General features: G+C 37.6%; 1 protein-coding gene across 1 annotated transcript in view; it reads right to left on the bottom strand.

Annotated features, from left to right (window-relative positions):
- Positions 1 to 1347: 1347 nt before the first annotated feature.
- ST6GAL2 (ST6 beta-galactoside alpha-2,6-sialyltransferase 2) overlaps positions 1348 to 18875 on the bottom strand; it is a 44195-nt gene continuing 26667 nt past the window's right edge. The window contains exon 6 of the mRNA XM_028514091.2: positions 1348 to 5605. Coding sequence (XP_028369892.1) covers positions 5349 to 5605 — 257 coding nt within the window. The 3' untranslated portion in view covers positions 1348 to 5348. The remainder of the gene's footprint in view (positions 5606 to 18875) is intronic.

Genomic DNA, 18875 nt, shown 5'->3' with positions numbered 1-18875 from the left:
AGAAGTACAAACACCTGAAATTTCTTTTTAGGATCCTAATTATCTGATTTCCCCTCAAATGGCAAGCATGAAAATAGCAAGGCTAATTTGACATGGCAGCGGTTTGAGGTAATTTCACTGTCCCTAGGCTGTCATCTAGTAACTTACTTATATTTTTGACTTAAAGCCCTGTTGAACTGAGAAAGTCTCCCAATGCAATAAATTAATCACAATGCTGGGCTAAGTCAACATCAGGATATGTTAGCCTATCTATGCTTTTTCTGCTGGTTTTGTCACTGCCATTTTCCTGTGAGTGGCAATTAATCCATGGACAAAACCCAGCTGTGTCCATACTCAAAATTGGAAGGCATGTTGTTGCTGTTTCTTCTACAGACTTCTAATTAGATTCCAGCTTTGTGCCTTTTTTCTAGGGGTGCTCCTTATTTTCCACTCAGTTATCTGTATGTGCAACTTCTACAAATTAAAACAGAGAAACTTTTAGACAAATGAAAACATGTTTTATTTATAAGAAGTCTGTACACTATATGTACATAAAATATACAAAACCAAAATAGAAAATATCAAATGTTAAAATGTGACTCCTGGAAAACCTCAAGCCTTAATTAGTTTGAATAGTACATGTTTCATTTTAAAAATTATCATACAAAAAATTCCCAAAGCTGTTTAAAAAGTTCACTGGTTTCCACCAGAAAAAATTCATAAATATTTTTTATCTAGGATAGAACAGGATGTGTGATATTATAAATGTTAGGTCTTAATGCTACCAATGCAGTTAATTTACTTGACACTTACCTAATAAGAAGAGTCTTTTCCATAGAACCAATAAATATTTCTTCCCCTAATCTTGTAAAAGCCATGAGCTATAGATTTCTCATCAAAATTTAGAGTGCAATTAGGCTATCTTCAGGTAGTTGGTCCACCTTCATAGTGACTTTTAAATATGTCTAATATACTTGTTAATGCAACCAGGATGTGTAAAAGATGAATGTGTACAAGAGTATATTTTTAACAGAAAGACATATAACATTTACTGCATTTAGCCATGTATAATGTGTACTTTTCTTTTTTGCCCAAATTTTTGAGGAAAAAATAAGGATGCTCATTATACATGGGTAGTACTGATTCTGTACCTATATAAATGTTTTTCATTCTTTTCTTTATGCTTATGTGTTAAAAGTATAACCACAGAGAGCAATAATGATATCCATATGTTCAAAAATAAATGCTAAAATTCCTTTATAATACAAAAAACAAGTATCTAAATATAAATAATAAAAATTAAATTAAAAAATTAAAACGAAAGATTTTTTTCCTGAAAGTTTGGGCCAAAATGTGGGTGCACATTATACATGGCAAAACAAGGTACTTCTTTCTTTTAAAATTGGTGGTTTGTATATTTAAAGTGTATCATAAAGGTTTCAGAAATGAAATTTGATGAAAAAGACAATAAAAAATCAACTATATGTATAGATATGTGTATATACAATAGATAACTATACGCACACTTCTATGACAAGAGTGAGAGCTATATCAATCCTTAAATTCTACTAGCCCAAACATGTAGAGATATATGCTGGATTATGTTTTTTTTTTCTAAAATGCTTCATTCATTTAATAAAACAAGAATCAGCACTTATATCTTTCTTGAATGGACAGAGAATACCCTTCATTTACCAATTGTGCAGATTATGCCCCAGTGACAGAAACATGCAGAATATTTCACAATGGAAACACCCAGAATATAAAACACAAATTTGAACTCAGGCATATTTTATGTAAGCAATGCATTGCAAACGTACTTTCTTCAGCTATGTAACCACTGGGTAGAGTTCTAAACTATCAGAAACTGAGAAGTCAAAACAGATAGTATGATAGAATATATTCTTAGACTATTTGGCCTATATATTTAGTTTTATATTTCTCGATAATTCTCCCACCTCATTTCCCCTATTTCCTTTCCACAGCTAAGCAGAAATGAGACTAGGTCACTTTGGCCACCATCCAAACATTCACTGTGCCATGATCTCTAAGAAAGGTTGGAAAGAGAACTTGAATCTTGTCATTTGTTCACACTAAATTCTTTCATCTCATGACACAAGTGAGGCTTGATCCCACCTAATGTGGCCCAACTGGGCCTAATTAGTTCAGTGGATGAAAGTGCTGCCACCTACAGCACAAGGTATTAATCTGTTCCACCAGAATGACCTGACTCATAAACATGCAACCCCGTGGTAGCTTCAGCTACTTTTATTTCCCAGTTCTGAAAATGCTAATGATTATTCAGCACTGTTTGTCCAGATGCTATGGCTACAAGGACACATGATTACCGGAGAGTCCAGTATCAACTGCCTGCCTGAGACACACAGGAGATGCTGGTGCTTATGCTGGGTTCCTTGAGCTCTGTGTCCAGGCACACAAGAAAAAGACTCAGTAATTGAAAGATGTGAAAAAGTCCTTCACATGGCCCATTTTAATGCACACCCCTGGTATTGCCTAATGCTCACATACAACTTTGATTGACCACATCCTGGCTCTGTGCACCAGTTTTTGAAAAAAGCAGGCCTGTAAGGACTTAGGGGGAGGGTCAGATACACAGGGCCAGCACTGTATTCCATGGAACAGTGAGAATGCTACATATATCTAGCACACCTTACTTTCGTACCTGGTGGAGTGACTGGTGAAAGGAGTTTGAAAGAATCTAGATGATGATGAGTTGTCATTCTTGGCCAACATTTGTTTTTTTGTGATTACAATAATGGGAACAAAAAATTATCAAGTGAAATTTGTCTTGAAATATACAGCAAAGTGATCTTTGTCAGTCCTGAGAGTGAAGAAAAGAGACACCTAATGGCTTCGGGTTGCTCTGTAAGGGCTTTATCAGTGTCCCTTCACAGAAGAGGATGAAGGGTATTAGAAGGGCAAAGCTTGGAAGAAATGCAGTGGGGCACCATTTATTATTAACTATGCCTCAAAAGGCCTGTGTGTTTACTGTAGTTCAGCATATGTAACATATAAGGATTAATTAATGTCTGGCCAAATAATACCAAATTTGGCTAATCCTCAAAGCAGTCATCAATGGTAACACTAACTGCTTAATATTTGGTCAGGGTAAACAATTTAAACTTTTAAATAGAAGAATGTCCAACCTGTGCTCTCTTAATATATATATTTCTGGAATGTTTAACAAATCCTGACTCCCAAGAGTCTTTAAGACCATAACAAATTCAAACAATTTAATTAAATTTTCTCTATACTCTTCAGTCTTTCTTATAATTTCAGTGAAACTGAAAGTAATTTAAAAGTATATGCATTACAACACTATGCAATTTAAAAATCTTTTAAGTGTTTTCTGGGGCTTTTGAACTTGCATGTTTACACTGACTCCCAATAAATTTTCCCTGAACCAATTTCTAATGTCATCAAAGGGGGTTGTCCTGGGTGATAAGGATGTGGTAAAGGAATCCACTAGGATGACTACCAAAGATATTTCAATGTTGTGGGCATTTGAAGGCAGAGCCTGGAAGGTCCAGGGAGAAACAGTACTGCAAGAGGAGTGCTCACTCTGCATCACAGCTACCTCACCAGCATTCAGAATTACTGCACTTACTACCCACTAAACATGCAGACAAGACCAAGCTCTTTTGGGAGATAAGAAAGAAAAGTGGCTTGACCATGTCTGCTTGGACATAGCTAACGTATAGGACAAAATTATTGATCCCTTATCATAAATCTAGAAACAAAGCTCTCAAAATGGGCTTTCAGTGGACACTGCCATGTTGAAAACTTTTTTCAATTACTCCTACTTCACTATTATAATGAGCCATAGGAGATATCTGTTATCCAACTGGATTTCTGCTGTGTAGATTGATCAAATGGCTATAAATCACTCTTGCTTAAGAAAGTAGTCCTTAGAGAACTTAGGAAAAAAACAATCCTGCACCAAGAAAACTTCCTATAAACTCTTCTGACATTCACACACTTTTGAGGGAGAGCATATTTGATTAAGCTGCTATGGTCTTTGTGAAGAGTGTTGACCAGAAAGCTGAAATGTGTCTTGGCTATATATTGAAATAATACCATGTTTAATTAAGGTATTTCAAATGTTTCTGTTTCACTATGTTCATATCAAATTTTTTTCAATGTAACAGTGACAAAAATTAAGGTAAACCTCCTCCGAAACTATATATGGCTAAGCATTGGGATGACAATTTCACCTCTATCTGCATTTCCTCTGAAGCAGATATGTGTTGTCCTTGTTAAAGAGCCATACTTTCACACAATTTTATTTAATTATATGGTGGCTTTGTTATATTGCTGATAAAAATCATATTCATGAAAACAAGGATGGGATTCCTAAATGTCCAACTGTAGGAAGAATTAGTGTCAGGTTTCCAATAGCTGATATTGACCTGCAAGAAATCCTTATAAAAGACACAAGTGTGCATCCCCAGAAGCACAGGGTTACTGCTCTGCAACCTTTCCTTCTGGATTGGAAGGAGACCTCTCCCATAGGTGTGTTGTCCTTGTCAGTGTGTATAAACTATGAAGGCTGTGGGGAGGACTGGCAGAGCAGAAGGTACAAGGTGGGAATGCTGGAGTTTGGGACTATCTTGTCCAGGGCCACCCTGCAGCCTCATGATTGTGTTACTTGCCAGTGACGTTGCTTTGGGTAATACTCCTAGTTGAGTAAGGAAATTCTGCAGGAAAACCAAGTGTCTCCTCAGAGGTGTTAATCTAGGGTTGGCTTGTTCTTTGGACTGTTCAAAATGGGTGCTTTAGGATTTTATAAATGGTCCTGATACAAAGAGCAAATTACTCAGTGCATACTAGGAAGCACAGGTGGTGAATGCAATGGTTTGGAAACACAAGCACCTCACAGGATATTCTAAAGATTTTTGCTGTTAAAAAGAATACATCTGAGTGCTAATTCAGACAGTATCATAAACTCTAGGTTCCTTAATGATGAATGCCCATACAAGTGACACACTAGATGTTATACTGTACCTCAGTGTCACTGTTTTGCAGTATAAACTATTTCTTAATATTAGATGTGTCACAAAACTGACCCAGAAAGCTTAACATTTTTCTTACACATTTTCCTTTTTTCAGCTATTCTTTTTCTTTTTTTGCATCTTTCTTGATCTATTTTTTTCCTTTTTAATTCCATTATTATATTCAAAGCAGTAATAAATACTCAATGGCTTAGATAAAGAATTCTTGTGGCCATCACTAAACTACAGTTTAAAGACTCAAGACTACATTGCCTAAAATATATCTTCAAGTATTGTTTTGTGACTTAGAGCACAACACTAGTACCTTATTGCACATTGGTTCCCAAGAGTTGCTTTTCATGAGCTGGGGTTGGGGCAGTGCACAGCCCGCAGCCCCGGCAGGACCACCTTCCCTTTATGGCGCAGGTCAGCCCCGGCACCCGTGTTCAGGCGCTGCACAAGCAGCTTCTCGTAGAGCAGTGGGTGATATGCTCCCAGTGTGCAGGCTGCATCGTAGTAGGGCTCGTGGTAGTGGCAGAGCTCTGTCTGCCTGATGGATGGGATGTACTCATACACATGCACCTCACTGCACAAGGACATCATGACGAGGATTCCTGACGTGGAGAGAAAAGTGGAACCTGATGAACTCCAAATGGGAGGGGAATGTTGGAATAGTGGTAGTGGGCAATGACAGTGGCAAAAAACCCTTGCTCTGCACTCTTATCTTTACAACTGCAGGGTTCCAACTTCCAGTAAGTGGGTACACTGGTTCATGGGGTGTGGGGCACATTAAGATGTAATGCTAGCACATGTACTTGTTCTGTTGATTACTGTGGGATAGAAAAATAAAAGACATAGTTACTTAACCTAAAGACCTACAATCTAGTGAGTGACAGATTTGTATCCCCTAAGTTAGAAAGTCATGTATCACATTTCACACTCATGGTCCCATCTGATTTGCAATGGTAGAACTGCTATTTTCCAAAGAAACATGTTAAAAAATTGATTATAAAATAATTGCTTGACTATAAATTAAATATAACATAGTTGTCTGAATGAAAAGAAATGGAGTTGTAAATAGTTTAAGATTCATATTAACACAATTACTTTTCTCACTGGAGCCGTATTAAAGCTTGCTTTAATTGCTTTATTTTAATGTTTCAAATAGATAGCTAAAACATAGAATCATCATGAGCAAATCTAGTTTGTGATCTAGGCTAATGGGCTTTTCTTTCCCAGCACCACCTTGTTAACACCCTTTAAACATGAAAAAAATGTGCACATCCCTTTAAGGGATACCCCTTAAAAAGGTATCCCTTGTTATGGAAAAACAAAGTCATGCGGTTAGTTCCTATTATAGGCAATATTTGTCTGTAGAGGATGATCATGTTCTAGTTAATTAACCCTGTTTGCATCATGAAAATCTTACAACCAGAGAAAATCCTGCATGAGGGATAAGAGAAGAGAAAAGGGCCTAAGAAAGAGGAGCCTGATTTCGCACAGGAGATCCAGAAAGCTTGCCCAGGGGAGGAGAGGCCTGACCTTAAAAGAGCAGCCTGGAAGACAAGGGGTGGAAGGAAGCAAGAGAAAGGGAGCTGTTCCAGAGATGACAATGGTATCTCGGTTAGAAGACTTTAGAAAATGTGACTGACAGCCACGATACAGGTACTATGGCTGAAAGTAAAACCTATTCCTAACAAAGAAAAGATTACTCTGTTCAAATCTATGAAGTAAATCGTTCCCAAAGGCTAATGTCAAAATTCCCAGTTATTGGTCAGTTCCTCTCTATTCTACTGACTTCCTCCTCTTCTTCCATGGCTGATGTATTGCCCAGTTATGGCCCCTTCCTTGAGCTGGCCAAATGTGATAGTAATTCAGGTGAAGCCCAGAGAGAAACACCAAGGACACCCCCTTTTAAAGTCACAAAGGGAGTGGGTACATGAGTATGCAGCACAGGCTAAAAAGAAGTCCCTCACTCCTTTTTAAAGTATGTTTTATTGATTATGCTATTACAGTTTCCCCATTTTTTTCTCCCTTTTATCCCCTCCTTTGCCCTGCACCCACCTGCCCTCCAGCATTCTCTCATCCCCTTAGTCCATGTCCATGGGTTGTACATGTAAGTTCTTTGGCTTTTCTGTTTCCCATACTATTCTTAATCTCTCCCCATCTATTTTATGCCTACCAATTATACTTCTTATTCACTATACCTTCCCCCCATTCTCCCTCTCCCTCCCCAATGATAACCCTCCATATGATCTCCATTTCTCTGGTTTTGTTCCTGTTCTAGTTTTTTGCTTAGTTTTTGTTTTTTAGGTTCAGTTGTTGATAGTTATGAACTTGTTGTCATCTTACTGTTTATGGTTTTTGATCCTCTATTTCTTAGATAAGTTCCCTTAACATTTCACATAATAAGGGCTTGTAGTGAACTCCTTTAACTTTACCTTATCTGGAAAGCAGTTTATTTGCCCTTCCATTCTAAATGATAGCTTTGCTGGAGAGAGTAATCTGGATGTAGGTCCTTGCCTTTCATGACTTGGAATGTTTTTTTCTAGCCCCCTTCTTGCCTGCAAAGTTTCGAGAAATCAGCTGATAAGCTAATGGGAATTATTTTGTGGGTAACTCTCTCCTTTCTTCTTCCTGCTTTTAAGATTCTCTCCTTATCGTTAATCTTGGCTAATGTAATTATGATGTGCCTTGGTGTGTGCTTCCTTGGGTCCAACTTCTTTGGGATTCTCTGAGCTTCCTGGACTTCCTGGAGTTCTATTTCTTCCACCAGATTAGGGAAGTTCTTCATTATTTTTTCAAATAAGTTTTCAATTTCTTGCTCTTCCTCTTCTCCTTCTGGCACCCCTATGATTCAGATGGTAGAGTACTTAAAGTTGTCCCATAGGTTCCTAAGCCCCATCTCATTTTTTTTTTTTGAATTCTGTTCGTTCATTCTTTTCCGGTTGGATGTTTATTTCTTCCTTTTGTTCAAAATTGTTTATTTGAATCATGGTTTCCTTCTCTTCACTGTTGGTTCCCTGCATATTTTGCTTTATTTCACTTTGGGTAGCCTTCATTTCTTCCTTCATTTTGCAACCAAGCTCATCAGTTCTATGAGTATCCTGATTACCAGTGTTTTGTACTCTGCATCAGATAGGTTGGCTATCTTCTCATCACTTAGCTCTTTTTCTGGAGTTTTGATCTGTTCTTTCATTTGGGCCATTTTTTTTGTTTGTTTAAGTGCACCTGTTATGTTGTTAGGGGATGGAGCCTTAGGTATTTGTCAGGGCAAGGCAATGCTCTTTGCTGCATTGTTGTGCTGTCTGTGGGGGAGGGGTCAGAGAGGGAACAGTGCCACTAGCTTGCTCCATCCTAGCCCCACTTGCCAATGAACTTTTCTGTGGGACTAGGAGTTTCTCTTGCCATCACAACCCCTTCAGTAGTTACAGCTCAAGATTTTGTCTTTAGTTTCCTGTTTACCCAGCCCTGCCTTGCCTGCTTGGTCCACCGCCTGGCTGCACTTCCTCTCTGCTTGGCTGCCTGTCTCCTATTTCTGCCCTTCCTACTGGTCTGGATGAATGTTTCTTTAACTCCTTGGATGGGGAGTTTCATTTTTCTGGCACTTCTGTTGTTTATTGTTTTTAAATTGGTCATCATCCTTCTTTGGGTTGTGTGAGGAAGCAAAGCATTTCTACCTACACCTTCATCTAGGCTGCAGTTTCCAACAGCTCCTGTGAGTGTCCTAAACAGCTATAGCCCAGCCTCTAGCCCAGAACTCAGAAGAGCTGGTGCTTAATTAAAATTCTTCAAACTTCTTGTAGTAATCATTTGTATTGATTTCAAACTAGTAGAGCCAGGATAAAAGGGGCAACAGCAACTGCAGCAACTGAAGAACAAGACAGAAGGCAGAAGTCCCTCCTTCTGAGAAGCAATTACTGCTCTATGAACATTTTTTCTGTTCCTCACAAATAATCTATAAAGAATTGACACAGAGAATGAGAAAGTTAAGTGTCCAGGGAGAATTAAATTCTTTTATTCCAGTTACTTTAAACCTGCAACAAACTAGCCCTGTGATGTGTACATTCATTCTCCATGAGGGGGACAGGACCTGTGTCTGTGGAGGGAGAATAGCTTCAGTGTTTCCTAGAAGAGCTATGTAACAAGTTCTTTGTCATGGTCCAGCACTGACTGCTTCCCTCTCCTGAGCCTGGCATGTGTCTGTGAAAAGGTGGTCAAGGATTCTAGGATGGGGTCAAGTCCAGCACATTATGCACCAGTACATTATTACCATTTGCCTGCAGATGGCAGTCAAGAGGCGTCAAGGGTGTTCGGCACAAAGGCATCTCATAAACTAGCAGTGGAACCGTACTTAGATACCTACCACGGGGACTGCAGTCAATTGTATATGAGCTGCTTTCTTTGAAACTCTGGTTCTCAAAGTTGGCTAGCCTTAAAAGGTAATGTTGTACTTAAGAAATATGTTAGTCAGTTTGTTGTTCCTTCTCTTAAAGCAGTTCTCAAACTTCAGCCTGAAGTGAATGGCTTGGGCAGCTTGTTACAATGAAGATTCCTGGGAATTGCCCCCATCACCAGAGATTGAGATCCCATTGGCTTATGTTGGTGTCCAGGAAACTGAATTTTTAACAAGCACTACTAAACTATCTGTAGTGAAAGCCCACTTAAGAAAATTTTAGTCCATAACAGAGCAGTGCTTTTGTAAAATACAATAACAATTAATTTTTGGAGAAATGATCACATATTTGGATGACATTCTTTGTCAAATTTCTATAAAGATTTCTAAATACTTTCAATTTCTACACTGATCTAGTTGTAGACCAATAACAAGCATTTCTGGTCCAATGCTGGCCCACTGACCATCTTTGGAGGACCATGCTAGCCTAATACACGCACTCTTTGAAAAACTCTGCCTCCCCAGGGATCCCCAGGCTACCTCAAAGTAGCTTGACATTCTATGTGATAGGCAGCTAACACACCCAAGAAGAACTGTGGGTGGTTTCCCTAGACATCCTTGATGTCTAATATGTTGGTCTCAAAGGTCTATTCAAAGCATCTATTAGATGCTTGAATCTGATTTTTTAAAAAAATTTCCAGAGAAAATTTTTACTCTTGCTGCTAGTTAGTTACATTTAAAATCATGTGTTTGCTAAATATAGAATATAACTATTGTTATAAGTCTAGGCAAAAGTTATGATTTTTCTGTAAGTAAATAGTACATTTGAGCAATTTCATAAATATTTTATATTTTAAAATATCTTCTAGAGCAATGGTTTCAAACCCACAGACCATGGGCTGTGATTGGCCTAGGATGGCTATGAATGTGGCCCAACATTAATTTGTAAATTTACTTAAAATATTATGAGATTTTTGTGTGTGTGGTTATGTGTTGCAATGTATTTACTGTGTAGTCCAAAACAAGTCTTCTTCTTTCAGTGTGGCCCAGAGATGCCAAAAGGTTGGTCACCCCGTTACAGCTTCAGAAATATAAGAACTTGTTACTTCATGATAGTCCAAAAGGAAGGCCAACAGAGGTTAAGAAAGGGTGGCTTCTCATCTTGAGTTATCTGTATAATTCCTCCTGATTTCTACCTATCTGAAACAGAATTAGCAACAATTGTTTCCCACATCATTTTGTGCACTTACATGAATGTGTGGCTTGCTATAACTGTAAGCCTTGGCCAAGTATCCTAAAATTTAAATATTAGCAGAATCTGCTCCAAGTATTTAAATAGCAGCCAAATGATGGCAAAATTAGTATGGTAGTACCTTCAAAAAGAAGGGAAAATTAATTTATAACTCATTGGGTACATGTGAAAAATGAATAAGATTTGTGGTACCAAAGGAAGAGAATTTATTTATTATTTTGAACTACTTTTCAGACAGCATGGTCAATTCATTTAGCATATGCATACTCTAATTTTTAATTTATTCAGGGCATTATTGCACATGAATTTGAGTTTAGATCCAGACTTTATTATATAATTAATACTAAAAATTGTTCTTAAATGTGGATAAATGTATACATTAGTTTTCTTAAGAATTATTAATAGCACTTGGAAATACATAAAATCTTCAAGATGAAATTTCTTCTCTGGCACAGTTCTGAGTACGTATGTTAGGGTATAAGGGTGTGGGGAGTAAACACTGCAGGGAGACAGGGTTAGGACAGGATTGGGAAAGACCAGAGCCTTCAAGTACTGTTGGAGACCTCTTTAATTAAATCCAACATTTATTAAACTGGGCACAGTGCTAATCATTGGGAATTTAGAAAATACTTCTTTTTTCTTCTTTTTTTAATACTCACCCAAGGATTCTTTTTGATTTTTTATGTATGTATGTATGTATGTATGTATGTATGTATATATGTATGTATTTAGAGAGAGGGACATCAGTTGGTTGCATCCTGTATGCACCCCAACTGGGGATCAAGCCCACAACTTAGGTATGCACCCTGACTGTGGATCGAACCTGCACTTTGGTGTATGCGATGATGCTCCAATGAATTGAACCACCAAACCAGGGCTAGAAAATGTTTCATTAAGAAAAGCAATTAGGATCCAAGATGGTGGAAGAATGAGTGGAAGTCACACTAACATCCTCCCAGGACTAATATGGAATTACAACTAAATTGTGGACAAATCATGCTGAATAAACAACTGAACAATAGTGAGAGAGAAGCCTTATAACTATGGAACAGACAGAGGAAACAGCTTTCATACAATGTGACTGGTATGGAGTGTGGTGGAGATGTGAGAAGGCAGGCTGGGCACCCATGAGTGGCAGCTGAAGTGCTGGAGGGATATCTTATCAGCTGGGAGGATTCCCTTGAGAAGTGTGGGGCCTAAACTTGAACCTGGGCTCCTCAGCCTACAGCACCAGTGCTCAAAAAGTACACAGATAACATCCAGCCTCAAAAAGTGGCAGGATTTCTCTCTGCCAGAGATGGATGGCTAGAGATGCAAAGAGCCATTTAAAGGACAAACACAAAATTTTGATACGCAGCCACTTACCACGGGCTCTAACAAAGTGGGCCAGAGTGGACTAGAGATGCTTGAGGAGAGACTGGGGATGGTGGGTTTGGGGAAAGAACTGAGAGAGCAGTCACCAAGGCCCCAGTGCTGAGTCATCCCCCAGACTGGAGGAGCCATCTTGCTCAGGCAGACCACTCGCCTTCAAGTGGCATTAGCCTGAAGGGAAGCAATAGTCCCCCCACCCCCCCACCCCCCGCTCCGAGATACTCTTCCCCACCCTGTGGAGCTTAAGCCTGTCTGCAGAATGCAGAGTGACTAAATTAACAACTGAAGGAGACAGCCACAGACAGTAGATCCCTGGTAGTTGCAAACAGGTTTCCTAAGGTCAAACTGGGACACCATCTGACATCACCAGAGGCAGATACAGAAAGAAAAAACAGTGGTAAATACTAGATGCGGCTAAGACAAAATCCACCATGGTCTTCCCCATGATTTGTGGTATTTTCTTTCCTGTATAGTTCTTTTTTTTAATATTCATTGTTTGTCCTTTAAGTTTCTACATATTAAGCCACTAGATTTTATATTACAGTTTATTTCAATTCTCATATTTTGCTCTTTCCTTTTCTTACCTCATTTTACCTTCTTCTTTCCTATTATTATTTTCATTTTAAATTTTGTTTTCTTTCTTGCTACAACTTTCACACTCTTGTTATTTCTCCCCTGTTGAGCCTCTCAAAACCAATTTTCTTATCAATGGTCATCTTACATTGTTTATCCTGCTCTTAAAATACCTGCGTTCTTTCTCCATCTCTAGTAATTTTTCCTCATTTATTGTGTACAGGGTAGTTATTGTTGCATTTTTCAATTTTTATCTCCAGATCTTCACTACTCTTATAATTCAAATCTCAAATGTTACTGTTCCTCTCTCCTACTTCATTCAGCATTCGTTCTACCTGTTTTTTGTCTCATATTTTAACTTTCCACTGTCTTAATATTTTTTCTTTTCTATATTTTTTCTTTCATCTAGCCCTTTATTTTTTTTGTCTCAAATTTTTATTTTTTCCTGTCTTAGCCTGGTTCTTGACTCTCAGTATTTCCTCTTCCTCTATCATCTCAAAATATTTCCCTTTCCTCTAGACATCTTTTAAGCTTTTCTTTCTTTTTTCCCTCTTATTCTCACCCCACCTACATTAATCTTAGTTCATTTGCTGTTGATAATGCTGTGGTGGATCTTTTTCTCCAATTTGATTCCTAATTTTTTAATTTACTTTTTCCTTTTTCTTTCCTTCTCACATTATTTTTTAAAAATTTTCTTTTTAAACCTAATACTATATATTTCCCTTCTGTTAGTCCATTCTGCCTTCTTAATTTTCTTCTTTATTTATGATATAACTTCTACTGTTTCTTTGCATTGCTCTGCTTTCCTACTCTTACTAGTGCTGCTCCCGTTACCCTCTCAATATCATTTTTCTTTCAGTCATCTCATATTTCTGCTTCTTTCTTATAATAGTCTTAATGTCTTTACATCCTTATTAATAATACTGATTCATTTGTTGTTGATAGTGGGACTGTGGGTGGGAATTATTTTTGCAGATATGGATTTGTTTCCTGGGCTGTGTGGTTTTGTTTTCTTCTCCCTGCACAACAGTATATAAGACATGGTGGATGGAGGACTCTTAGTCAGCCATGGTGGATGGAGTGACCATCAGTCAACCAAATTAACAAAGAATGATGCAGCAACAATCAAAACCCAATTATATTCCAGAGAGTCAGCATAAAGAATATAAAGGAAAGAGTATCCTAAGAGTATCAATTCAGGAGATGAAGGAGACTACACCAGTGAACCCCACAACTTTCCTACCATAGAAGGTCACACCACAAAGACAAAGCATAGTCAAAGCATATCAATTTGAGAACAGAAAAAATAAGAAGCGTCTCCCCTAAAGTGGTGAGAGAAAGGAACAACATCCAATCAAAATGAAAGGAGTAATACCCAGAAAGAGTGCTAAAAGAAATAGAGGTAAGTAAGCTATCAGACACTTAGTTCAAAACAATGGTTATAAGAAAGCTCAATGAGCGCAGTGAGAATTACAAAGAACTACAGGGAAGCTACAAGGAACTTACTGTGAACTGCATCAGCATGAAAAAGGACATAGAAATTAGCAATAAGAGCCAGGAGGAAATGAAGAATACAATTTCTGAATTGAAGAACACAGTAGAAGGAACTAAAAACAGGACAGATGAAGCAGAGGATCAAATCAGCAAACAGGAGCACAAGGTAGAAAACAACTCCCAGACAGAGCAAAAAAATGAAAAAGACTCAAAAATAACAAAGAGGGGTTAAAGGAGCTGCAGGACAATGTGAAACATGATAATATCTGTATAATAACTATTCCAGAAGGAGAAAAACATGAGCAAGGGATAGAAAACCTATTTGGAAAAAGTAATGATGGAAAATTTCCCTAACTTGGTGAGAGGAAAATGTCATGCAAGTCCAGGAAGACCAGAAGGTTCCAATCAAGATAAACCCAAAGAGGCCCACTCCAAGACACATCATAATTAAAATGGCAAACTTTACCCTGGCCTGTGTGGCTCAGTGGTTGATTGCCAGCCTGTGAATCAAAGGGCCACTGGTTCTATTCCCAGTTTGGAGCACATGCCTGGGTTTATGTGGGCCAGGTCCCCAGTAGAGGGCGTGTGAGAGGCAACGACACATTGCTGTTTCTCTCTCTCTCTCTTTCTTTCTCCCTTTCTCTCTCTCCAAAAATGAATAAATGAAGTCTTTAAAAAATGGCAAATTTCAAAGACAAAGAGAGAACTTAAAGGCAGCAAGGGAGAAACAGATATTAATATACAAAGGAGCTCCGATAAGCTGATTTCTAAACAGAAACAGTAGAAACCAGAAGAGAATGGTAAGAGATATTCCAAGTAATGAAAAGCAAAGGCTTGCAACCAAGACTACTCTACCAGGAAGGCTCCCATTTAAAATGGAAGGCAAAATAAGGAGTTTCTCTAACTAAAGAAGGCTAAAAAAATACATATCCACCAAACCAACGTTGCAAGCATGCTAAAGGGACTGCTTTAAGAAGACGAAGAAAAAGAGTGAGAGAGGAACACAGGTATAAAGGGGGAAAGTAGCAATGAATAAGTACTTATCAATAACAACCTTAAATGTTACTGGATTAAATGCTCCAATCAAAAGACATAGGTTAGTTGAATGGGTAAGAAAACATGCTCCACGCATATGCTGCCTACAAGAGACCTATCCCAGAACAAAGGACCTACACAGACTGAAAGTGAAGGGTTGGAAGAAATTTTTCCAAGAAAATGAACAGGAAATAAAAGCTGGGGTTGCAATACTTATATGAGATAAAGTAGATTTCAAAACAAAGGCCATAAAAAGAGACATAGAAGGACCCTTAATAATAGTCAAGGGTAGAATCCATCAAGAATATAAACATTATAGACATATATGCACCCATAGGAGCACCAAAATATATAAGGAAATCTCGAAGGATTTAAAGAAAGACAAAGACAGAAACACACTTATAATAGGAAATTTTAACACCCCACTGTCAACAATGGACAGATCTTTCAAACAAAGAAGCAACAACGATATTGTGGCACTGACAGATGCACTATATCAAATTGATTTAATGAGGCACAGACCCTTTTACCTCAAATAAGCAAAATACACATTTTTCAAATGCACGTGGAACATTTTCAAAGATAGACCACATGAGAGGACACAAAACAAGCCTCAACAAATTCAAAATAGTTGAAATCATATCAAGCATTTTCTCAGACCACAATGGCTTGAAAATAGAAACCAACCTAAAGGAAAAAACTCAAAAACAGTCAAGTTCATGGAGACTGAATAACATGTTATTAAACAATGAGTGGGTTAACAATGAGATCAAGGAAAACAACAAAAAGTTTGTGGAAACAGATGAAAATGAACACACAACAGCCCTAAACTTAAGGGACACAATGAAGGCAGTCCTGAGAGGGAAGCTAACAGCAATACAGGACTACCAAAAATGACAGAAAAGTTTCAAATAAACAACCTAACCCTAAATCTGTAAGAAATGGAGGAACAGCAACTAAGCCCAGGGCAAGTAGAAGGAAGAAAATAATCAGGATCAGAGTAGAAATAAATTACATAGAGACTAAAAGAACAATTCAAAGGATCAATAAATCCAGGAGCTAGCACTTTGAAAAGGTAAATGAAATCAACAAGACTTTAACCAGACTCATCAAGGAAGAAGAGAGGACCCAAATAATAAAATCAGAAGTGAGAAATTACAATTGATACCACAGAACCACAAAGGATTATAAGAAATTAGTATGAACAAATATATGCCAAGAAATTTGAAAACTGGGGTGAAATGGACAAATTTCTAGAAACATATAGTCTTCCAAACCTGAATGAAGAAGAAGCAGAAAGTCTGAACAGACCAGTAACAGCTAGTGATATTGAAGCAGTAATCAAAAAATTCCCAGCATACAAAAGCTGTGGACTAGACTATTTTACAGGAGAATTTTACAAAAGATTTAAGGAAGAGCTAACCCCTATTCTTCTCAAACTACTCCAAAAAACCCAAGGAGAGGAAAGAATACCAAACTCTTTTTATGACACCAGCATCTTCCTAATCCCAAAATGAGATAAAGACACAACAAAGAAAGAAAACTACAGGCCAATACCATTGATGAACATAGATGCTAAAATCCTGAAAAAAATATTGGCAAATTTCATCCAGCAATACTTTAAAAAGATCATACACCATGAGCAAGTGGGGTTCATTCCAGGGATACAAGGATGGTACAATATTTCTAAATCAATAAATGTAATACATCACATAAACAAAATGAAAGAAATCATATGATTGTATCAGTAGATGCTGAAAAAGCATTTGATAAGGTACAGCACCCGTTTTGATAAAAAATGCTCAGCAAAGTGGGAATAGAGGGAGCACACCTCAATATAATAAAGGCCATATTTGAGAAACCTCCAAACATCATACTCAATGGGCAAAATCTAGAAGCTTTCACCCTAAGATGAGGCACAAGACAAGGGTGACCACTTTTACCACTTCTCTTCAACATAGTATTGGAAGTTCTAGCCACAGTGATCAGAAAAGAAAAAGAAATAAAAGGCATCCAAATTGCAAAGAAGGAAGTAAAACTGACATTGTTTGTGGCTGACAGATGGTGTACATAGAAAAACCTATAGACTCCATTGAAAAACTACTCCACCCAGTAAGTGAATTTGGAAAAAAATGGTAGGATACAAAGTCAATATGCAGAAATCAAAGGCATTTTTGACACGAACAATGAAATATCAGAAACATAAATTAGGAAAAACATCTTATTTATTATAGAAAGAAGAAAAATAAAGGACCTGAGAATAAACCTAACCAAGGAGGTAGATCTGTACTCAGAAAACTACAGAACACTGAAGAAAGAAATTAAGAAAGACACAAATAAATGGAAGCATACACCGTGTTCACAGACTGGAAGACTTAATATCAGTAAAATGTCCATACTGCCCAAAGCAATTTATATAATCCATGTAATTGCTATTAAAATTCCAATGATATATTTCACATATATTGAACAAATATTTTAAAAATATATATGGAACCATAAGTGACTGCAGAGAGCCTCAGCAATTTTGAGAAAGAAGAAAAAATAAACAAATGGGACTGAATTGAATTAAAAAGCTCTGCACAGCTAAAGAAAATATCAGCAAAATAAAAAGGGAACAAATGGTATTGGAAAGCATATTTGTCAATGATACCTTGGACAAGGGTTTGATCTCAAAAATATAGGAAAAATTCATATGACTCCACACCAGGAAGACAAACAATACAGTTAAAAATGGGCAACGGACCTGAAGAGACACTTCTGTAAGAAGGACATACATATGAAAGGATACTCAGCATCGCTAGCCATTAGAGAGATGCAAATTAAAACCACAATGAGATACCACTTCACACCAGTGAGAATGGCCATCATAAACAAATCAACAAACAGCTAGTGGTGGTGAGGCTGTAGAGAAAAGGGAACCCCAGTACACTGTTGGTGGTAATGCAGACTGGTGCAGTCACTGTAGAAAACAGTGTGGAATTTCCTCCCAAAACTAAAAATAGTAATGCCTTTTGACCTGGCAATTCCACTGCTGGGATTATACCCTAAGAATTCTGAAACACAATTCAAAAGAACCTATGTACCTCAATGTTCATAACAGCATTATTTACAATAGCTGAGTATTGGAAACAGCCTAAATGCCCATCACTAAATGAGCAGATCAAAAAACTTTAGTACATTTACACAGTGGAATACTATGCAGCAGAAGGAAAGAAGGAACTCCTTTTTGTGACAGTATGGATGGAACTGGAGAATATTATGCTACGTGAAATAAGCCAGGTGGTGAAAGACAAATATCATATGATCTTACCTACACGTGGAACCTTATCAAAAAAACATACAAGGGAGCAAAATAGAACAAGAGACTTGGAAATAAAAAACAAACTTGACAGTGACCAGAAAGGAGAGGTATGGGGCTACTGGGGCAAAGATGGGGAAGTGTCAAGTCAAGGAACATGTAAAAAGGACCCATGGACAAAGACAATGGGGGGAAGGATTGAATGTGTGAGAGGGATGTTAGCATGGCTGGGGAGAGCAATGGGGAAAAAATGGAGACAACTGTAAACAACAGTAAAAACATTTTCTTTTAAAAGAACAATGTTGGAGAGAAAATGGGGGATGCAATAATATACTCTTTCTGTAAAGACCACTCTACATTTAGGAAATTAAACATCTTCCAATGTTTAAATTAAAAAGAAACAATTAGCAAATTATACTAAAGAATTAACCTTTAAATTTAAAAACAGAGGTTAAGCCTATA

Source organism: Phyllostomus discolor, chromosome 5 (genome assembly GCF_004126475.2).
Source record: "Phyllostomus discolor isolate MPI-MPIP mPhyDis1 chromosome 5, mPhyDis1.pri.v3, whole genome shotgun sequence".
Lineage (NCBI taxonomy): Eukaryota > Metazoa > Chordata > Mammalia > Chiroptera > Phyllostomidae > Phyllostomus > Phyllostomus discolor.
The sequence above is the reverse complement of the archived record's forward strand: the minus strand, read 5'-3'. Positions and strand labels throughout refer to the sequence as shown.